The sequence below is a fragment of the Myotis brandtii genome, unplaced genomic scaffold (assembly GCF_000412655.1).
Source record: "Myotis brandtii unplaced genomic scaffold, ASM41265v1 scaffold674, whole genome shotgun sequence".
NCBI classification, from domain to species: domain Eukaryota; kingdom Metazoa; phylum Chordata; class Mammalia; order Chiroptera; family Vespertilionidae; genus Myotis; species Myotis brandtii.
In genome coordinates, this window is record NW_005370630.1 from 597,825 (window position 1) to 606,701 (window position 8,877).

An 8,877-nucleotide genomic window follows, 5' to 3' on the forward strand; every position below is an offset into this window, starting at 1 on the left:
GTATACTTGACACTTTGGTATATGGACAACAACGCCCCAACCATCAGAGCCACACTGGCCAGAGCATTTCCTTAATTTTTTTAATGGCTTCATTGTATTCTATTCTCATAACAAGTTCACTATGGCTGGACAATTGAGTTGTTTCAGTATTTAGTTATTATAAACAGTGCTATAGTGAATAACATTGTAATGAACTGTACTGGTATAGGATTAGGCACAAGTACCTTTATGATTGTTTGTATAGAAAATAATATAATAATTAATAAATCCTATATAATAAAGAGCTAATATGCAAATAGTTAGACTCAGACACTCAACACTGGGGAGAGAGGGATGGGGACCAGCCAGGCACAAATGAGCTCGCAAGAGAAGAATGGAGACCAGCCAGGCTGTGGCCTGGAGAGAAACAAGCTGCCCGCCCTGCAGTCCCCTGCGGCTGTCGTAGGCGAAGCCAGCCTGGGTCCCAGTTGCAGGGTGAGGCAGAGGTGGTTAGGGGCAGGCATGCAGGTGAGTGGTTAGGAGCCAGCGGTCCCAGATTGGAGAGGGTACAGGCCAGGCTGAGGGACAACTGCCCCCCCCCCACCTCCGCGCACATGAATTTCGTGCACCGGTCCTCTATTAATAATATAAAGTAATAATCCCTATTTGCAAGGATTAGTCCCCTGCTCCTCACTGGTGATGGAACCTGTAACCCAGGCGTGTTTCCTGACCGGAATTGAATCATGACCTCCTGGTTCATAGGCCGATGCTCAACCACTGAACCACAGTGTCTGGGCCTGTGATTCTCTTAAGGAGCCTGAACATGTTTTCAAATGTTTGAGCAGTTCGTGTTTTCTGTGAATGTGTATCCTTTAATCTTGGGCTTTTTTTCCATGTTGATTGCTGAGATTCTGTATATATATGCTAAGTTGACCTTTTAAAAAAAGTTTTTATTTATTTTGAGGGAGAGATAGAAACATCAGTCAGCTGCCTCATGCATGCACTATCAGCTGCCTATTGGGATCAAGCCAGAAACCCAGGGCATGAACCCTGACCAGGAATCGAACCAGTAACCTCTAGGTGCATGGGTTGATGCTCAAACACTGAGCCATACCTGTGCTAAGTTGACCTTTTGTAAAATTAACTAGGTGGAATAGAATTAATCTTTCATGGTTTCTGAGTTTAAAAAGGCCTTCTCGCCGAAACCGGTTTGGCTCAGTGGATAGAGCGTCGGCCTGCGGACTCAAGGGTCCCGGGTTCGATTCCGGTCAAGGGCATGTACCTGGGTTGCGGGCACATCCCCAGTGGGGGATGTGCAGGAGGCGGCTGATCGATGTTTCTAACTCTCTATCTCTCTCCCTTCCTCTCTGTAAAAAATCAATAAAATATATTTAAAAAAAAAAAAAAAAAAGGCCTTCTCCAGATGCATCACAAAGTATTTCAACCATAATTTTCTCTAGTACTTTGCTGGATTTATATTTTACGTGATGATTTTTCAAGAGAATCAAGTCAGATTTCTATGTGATATCTTCATAGTTTTAAACATAGAACTATTATAATTAACATAAAAAAAACACTGGATAACCTGTCTCTCTGACCCGGATAGGACATGCACTTGTCTGTCTGTCTGTCTCTCTCTCTCTCATAATAAAGGGCTAATGGCTAATATGTCCCCTCGGGGGTTCGACCAGGAGTTCGATCGCTCGCCGTGATGTGTGCTCACCACCAGGGGGCGGCGTGGAATGAAGGAAGGCCCAAGCTGGCCCTGATCGCCAGCCAGGCCTAGGGACCCTACCCATGCACGAATTTTGTGCACTGGACCTCTAGTCAGTTTATAATTTTTGTTCTAATTCAGTGATTCTTAGAGTGAGAGTCTAAAACCAAGGAGTATAGGGAAGTTGTTAGAAATGCAAATCCTGGGCCTCATCGTAGACCTGCTGAATCAGTCTGGCTGGGTGGCCCAGTTAGTTGGAGTATAGTTCATTACACTAAAAGGTTGTGGGTTTGATTCTTGGTCAGGGACATACCTAGATTGTGGGTGTCCGGGGTCTGTGTATGTACTGGAGGCAACAGATCAATGTTTCTCTCTGTCCTCCTCCTCTCCCTTCCTCTCTCTCGCCAAATTAGGACTCAACAAATGAATGTTCTGGGAAACTGCTTCTTTATTTAAAAACACAACAACTTTAGTGAGCAGTTTTGTAGAATGTGAGGCTTGCCAAGAATGCATATATCACATTATAACAAATACTGCATTCTCTTTCATCTGATTGTAAACTCGAATCTACTATGTGACTGTCTTATTTATAGTATGCCTCATACCTAGCAAATAAATGTTTAACAGAGAATTGAATGAGTAGGATTAAATTTGATAGGCTGCAGTGGCTCAGTGGTTGAGTGTCAACCTATGAACCAGGAGGTCAACATTCAATTCCCAGTTGGGGCACGTACCCAGGTTGCAGGCTCCCCAGTGTGGGGTGTGCAGGAGGCAGCAAATCAATATTCTTATATGGTTGATGTTTCTATCTCTCTCTCCCTCTCTGAACTAAAAAATTAATTATATAAAACCAATAGGAATATATTAAAATAAAAAAGATTTTAGTATCATGCTGAGCTTTTTAAAAATTTTTTACTGATTTCAGAGAGGAAGGGAGAGGGAGAGAGAGATAGAAACATCAATGATGAGAGAGAATCGTTGATCGGCTGCCCCCTGCACGCCCCCCACCGAGGACCGAGCCCGCACACCAGCCACGTGCCCCCAGTCAGAATCAAACCCGGGATGCCTCAGATAGGCTGACAATCTATCCACTGAGCCAGACTGACCCACCAGGGCCCATGCTGGGCTTTTAATGGTAGCTCATATGACTATATTAAATTATACTAGAGGCCCAATGCACAAATTCATTTACAGGTGGGGCAGATTGGGGCCAGGCCTTTTCAGGAGGAGGAGATGGTGGGAGGTTGGCTGGCCAGCCCGCCCCATCAGGGCCAGGCCAGCTCGGGGGAGGTGCCGCAGGCAATTGGCCGGCAGGCCCAATTGCGGGGCGGGGGCTGTGTCTGTGGGCGATGGGCCGGCTGCCCCCCAAATGGGGTGGAGGGCTGACCAGGGGTCAGCGGCCAGGAGAGGGGCCATGGGAGGTTGGCTGGCCAGCCCCACTCCCAATTGGTGTTAGGGAGCAATTGGGGTGGTGGGTGCTGATCAGGGGTGGGGCTGGCTGTGGGGAGGGGCCATGGGTGGTTGGCTGGCTGGCCCTGCCCCTGATCAGAGTGGTGGGGCAGATCAGGATGGAGCTGGCTGTGGGGAGGGGCTGTGGGCGGATCGTGGTGGGGGCCATCTGGGGTGGGACCGGGCAGGGGGAGGGGCTGCAGGAGGTTGGCCACTGGCCCTACCCCTGGATCAGGCCAGTTCACTGGCTGCAGTGGGCGTCATAGTGACCAGTCATTCTGGTCGCTGGCTTTTTATATATAGAGAGATTTGTTTCTGTTAGCTTTCTTAAATAGAGAAACATCAATTTGTTGGCCCACCTATTTATGCATTCATTGGTTGATTCTATTTTTAAAATGTTTTTATTTAGCCCTAACTGGTTTGGCTCAGTGGATAGAGTGTCGTCCTGCGGACTGAAGGGTCCCGGTTCGATTCTGGTCAAGGGCATGTACCTTGGTTGTGGGCACATCCCCAGTAGGGGGTGTGCAGGAGGCAGCTGATCGATGTTTCTAACTCTCTATTCCCTCTCCTTCTCTGTAAAAAATCAATTAAAAATATTTTGAAAAATGTTTTTATTTATTTTAGAGAAAAAGGGAGAAAAATATTATTAAGCTGTCTCCTGCATCCTCCTCTGCTGGGGTGATCTAGCCCCAAACTCAGGCATGTGCCCTGACCAAGAATCAAACCAGTAACCTGGTGCATGGGTCATTGGTTAATTATTTTTTATAGAAAGTCTAGTTTATCAATTTCCCTTTTATTGTTATTTTTTTAAGCTGTGACATTTTATTTTTTAAACCTCACCTGAGGATATTCTTAGAGGAAGGGAGAGACAGAAACATTGATCAGTTCCCTTATGAAAGTGTTCCAACCCAGGGATCAAACCTACAACTCAGGTATGTGCCCTGACTGGGGAACCCAACCAGCAACCTTTTAGTGCAGAGGATGACACTCAACCAACTGAGCCACACTGGCCAGGCCATTGGTTGCTTCTTGTGTGTGCCCTGACCAAAGATGAAACCCACAATCTTAGTATATTAGGATGGTGCTCTAGCCAACTGAGCTACCTGGCCAGGGCCTACATATTTCTTTTCTTTAAATTATATTTTTATTGTTTTCAGAGAGGAAGGTTGCCTCCTGCATGCCTCCTACTGGGGTTTAATCCTGAAACCCAGGCATGACCAGAATCGAACCTGGGACCCTCAGTCTGCGGGCTGACTGATGCTCTTATCCACATATTTACCTTTCCCTCCTTATTTTTTCATTACAGAATTGAAGATGATGCTCCTGCTCCTTCTACCTCTGCAGATAAAGTGGGGAGGTAAGATTATTTACCTGGTACAGTTAGGTTTGTATCTAATTAAATTCATTATTGTGGGGTTTTTTGCAACTTACACGTACTTTATTTAGTGTTTTGAAAGCCTTCTTAATGGTATGTATGATGTTTTACATAGTTGATCTCAACTTTGTTCACATTGATGTCAGTTGTGTTTGGGTTTTTATGTTCTAGGCTCTGCTCAGTTGCTGCTGTTGCTATTTGTTTCAGGATCTAGGGTGGATACTCTCACATAAAATCCTATTTTTAATTCCTTCTCTGGCTGTTCTTTTATGGATTCTTAGCTTTGTGTAATTATACCTACAATGGAACCTGTCCTAAAGTCACCAAGATACTCCAACATCACATGAGAGGAAGGAAGAGGAGAGAGAGATAGAAACATCAATGATGAGAGAGAATCATTGATCAGTTACCTCCTGCATACCCCCTACTGGGGATTGAGCCCGCAACCCGGGCATGTGCCCTTGAATGGAATCGAACCCAGGACCTTCCAGTCCGCAGGCCGACGCTCTATCCACGGAGCCAAACTAGTGAGGGCTATATGTGCATATTCTAATTCTCCTAGTTAACAAGAGATGTCCAAGGCTAGCCACAATATATACTAATGAACTATATAATACTGCGTAGGTACACAGGGAATGTTCTTGACATCTAAAATTTCTACAAGCTTAAAAGGGCTTCCCCTTCCTGGTCCAGGCAGCCATGGGGAGGAGTCAGTTTCATTATGTTTAATAGGTAACAAATAAGACCAAATATTAAGGTACTTATTTGTAAATCAGACTATGGTGTCTAGACAATGATGTGTTTTTTTTGCATTTGAATAAAATACTAGGATTGAAAGTTTAGTTATGCTTCTTATTCCTTATACAACATGACTAACAAAAGTTAACCTATTCTTTTTTTTATTTCTGCTGATACAGATTTCTTTGTTGTAAGGTTACTATTTTCTATTTTGTTATTTTAGTTTAAAAGTTTTAAATTTTATTTTGAGCCCACATCTACTTCCATATAACTTCCCCATCTTGATGTGACCATGGTTCTTAAGCAGAGGTAATAAGTGTAAAGCTTATCCAAAAGGTAGGTGCCTGAGTTGCATCCCTAGAGATTTTATTTGTTTAGCTTCAGATAGAATTCAGGTTTGTGTGTTGGGAAAACTTCCTGATAATTCTTAAGCTCACTTAGGTTGAGAATCACTGTTTCAAATTTTATTTAATCCTCCTATAGAATATTTTCATGTGTTGTTTTTTTTTTATTGCTCCATGCATTTATTAGCATATATTAATGCAGTAAAGAGGGGACAGAAGCTCACAAACATTCTAGTTTCACAAAACACATTGTAGGAAAGGAGTGACCAAGGACCAATAGTATTCTAGGGTCTTGGTGGATGCATTCGTGGGGGAGGAGGTCTCATTCCAGGAGGAGACATGTCTGTTGGTGTCCCTTACGCAGGGGTGGGGTGGAGGGATGGGGCTAGCCTAATTGATGGGCTCATGGGTGGTCTCATACCAGGTAGAGTAGCCATAATGCCTGGAGGGGGGTGTTGCCCAGCCCACAAATGTGTGGGTAGTCCCCTGGACCCGTGGCTACTGAGTTGGGGTTCCAGCAACGCTGGCAGTGGCTGCAAAAGCTGTGACAATACCTTTTCCCTGTGGAGTCATTACCTGCTTGGAGGGTCCTCAATCACTTTGGCAGGGCCTGCTAGTTCAAAAATTGGACCGCTAGCTGGAACACAGCAGCCAAGCCAACTCCAGGGCCTCCTACAGCTCCTGCAATGCCAGTATCTTTGGGGGAGGCTTCCATCCACAATCATGGAAACCAAGTTTATTTGTTGGTAGTGAGTAGATAAACCTTTCAGAGGAAATATCCTAGTCGAATTCTGAGAATGTTGCCTCAGAATCTTACCAGAATGTTTTTTCCCATTTAAGGAAAAGCAAGATAACTTTTGCTTTTTTAGTGATAAATGTGAGTTAGCTTAGCCTTGCAGAGTAGTTCACAGGCTTAAAGAAATTATGGTTTAAATGTAGTAGGCTTTCAAGAAATATTGACTTTAAAAGTATTTAACACATAAAAAAATTTTTTTCTGGCAGTTTGGATGTGGATAGTGAAGCTAAGAAGCTATTGGGCTTAGGACAGAAGCATCTGGTGATGGGGGATATTCCAGCAGCTGTCAATGCTTTCCAGGAAGCAGCTAGTCTTTTGTAAGTACTGTGTTTTGCTAAAATGTAATCCTATGTTTCTAATAAACTTGAGTCATAAGAAGTTGTTTTATGAGAAAAATCAAGTGTAAGAGTTTAAAAAGATTATTTTTCATGTACAAGTTCTATAAATATAAAATCTACATATAATTGAGCAATTGTAGCCTTTGATTTTCCTGAGTAAGGTAATCTGTTTTCTAGTCACTGCTAATTAGGGTGCCCAACTTGTCCTGGTTAATTGCAGGACTTTTCCATTTTTAGCATTGGAAAATTTTTTTAAAAAAATATATTTTATTGATTTTTCACAGAGAGGAAGGGAGAGGGATAGAGAGTTAGAAACATCGATGAGAGAGAAACATCGATCAGCTGCCTCCTGCACGCCCCCTACTGGGGATGTGCCCACAACCAAGGTACATGCCCTTGACCGGAATTGACCCCGGGATCCCCCAGTCCGCAGGCCGACACTCTATCCACTGAGCCAAACCGGTTAGGACTTAGCATTGGAAATTCTGTATCTGGATAAACTCAATCCCAAGTAAACCATGATGGTTGGTCACCCTACCATTAATATTATTATTAGCACAGTATTTTTCATACTCTTATCACTTTGTTATCTGTTCTGTTAGCAAGTTGGTAATTACCACCAGGTGATCATATCTATCTTCTATAATAATAAAAAGGTAATATGCTAATTAGACTGGACATCCTTCCTGGTGAAACTGGGGCGGGGAAGGAAGCCAGCCCAAGTCCCAAGTGCCTGAGGGAAGCTGGTGTCTGTAGCCAGGGGAAGGAAGGCCTACTCTTGCATGAATTTTCGTGCATCGGGCCTCTAGTGTATCTATAGGTATCTTGGGGAAACAGGTTAGCTTTAGTGCTTCAAGATTGATTGAAGCACTAGTTCCCTCTAAGATATCATTACCAGTAGCAATGGAAGTCTGTCAGCTTTCTTAATTAGCTTATTGTTAACACTAGTGGCCCAGTGCACAGATTCGTCCACATTGAAAGAAAATTAATTAGAAGAAATATTTTAATATCGCTATTCACCTTTTCTCTTTAATAGAAGTGTCAACCAAATTCACTATTGACAATGACAGATCAAAATACACACGTGCAATTGGTGCCAGCGAGAGCTTTATATGTATTGCGCACGTGCGATTCAACTTAGCCTTTTATAGATATAGAATGAACTTGCTTAATTAGACCTGCTTCTATATATTTTAAATATGATGTTACATGCAAGGAACATTAATATTCCAAGAATAAAAAGATTTTAAGTATAATAATATTACCAAAACTGTTTGACATAGTATATCACAAAAGTTGTAGGAAATATAAAAAATATGCAAATAACAGTATTACTTCTATTATATTCTAGTATATTTTCCCCCCCTCTGGCTCTATTTTTGTTCATCAGTTTATGTTGTTCATTATATCCCACAAATGAGTGAATGATATGATATTTATCTTCGACTGGCTTATTTTGCTTAGCATGATGCTTTCTTAAATTTTTTTTAAGTCCAGTTGCTTTTTTTTTTTTTAAATATGTTTTTATTGATTTAAGAGAGGGAGAGAGAGATAGAAACATCAATGATGAGAGAATCATTGATAGGCTCCCTCCTGCATGCTCCACACTGGGGATGGAGCCTGTAACCTGGGCATATGCTCCGACCAGGAACCAAGCTGGTGACCTCTTTGTTCCTGGGTTGACACTTAACTGCTCAACCTGGCAGGGCTTAGCATGATGCTTTTAAAGTCTATTTTGTCGAATATGAGTATTGCTACTCCAGCTTTTATTTATTTATTTATTTCTTTTCCATTGACATGGAAAAATTTTTCCCATCTCTTCACTTTCATCCTGTGTGTATCTTTTGGTTTGAGGTGGATCTCTTGTAGACAGCATATAGTTGGGTCATGTTTTTGTATCCATTCACCCACCCTACACCTTTTGATGGGAGCATTTAATCCATTTACAATTAGGGTTATTATTGATAGGTACTTATTTATTGCCATTTTAATTCTGTATGGCTAGGTTTTTCTCTCTTTTCTTCTCAGCAATCCCTTAAGCATTTCTTGTAATGCCGGCTTGGTGGTAATGAACTCCTGTAGCCTTTTTTTTTTTTTTTTTTTTTTTTTTTTTGGGGAGTTTTTTTTTTTTTCTTTTTTTTTTT

General features: G+C 42.3%; 1 protein-coding gene and 1 pseudogene across 3 annotated transcripts in view; one reads left to right on the forward strand and one right to left on the reverse strand.

Annotated features, from left to right (window-relative positions):
• The window catches only part of NASP (nuclear autoantigenic sperm protein (histone-binding)), a 29,760-nt gene that overhangs the window by 5,721 nt on the left and 15,162 nt on the right, over positions 1–8,877 (forward strand). For all 3 annotated transcript variants that reach the window (XM_014529225.1, XM_014529224.1, XM_005881272.2), the window contains exons 2-3: positions 4,449–4,499; positions 6,602–6,712. In XM_014529225.1, the coding sequence (XP_014384711.1) occupies positions 4,449–4,499; positions 6,602–6,712 (162 nt within the window). The remainder of the gene's footprint in view (positions 1–4,448; positions 4,500–6,601; positions 6,713–8,877) is intronic.
• LOC106723904 lies at positions 4,507–6,314 on the reverse strand (annotated as a pseudogene).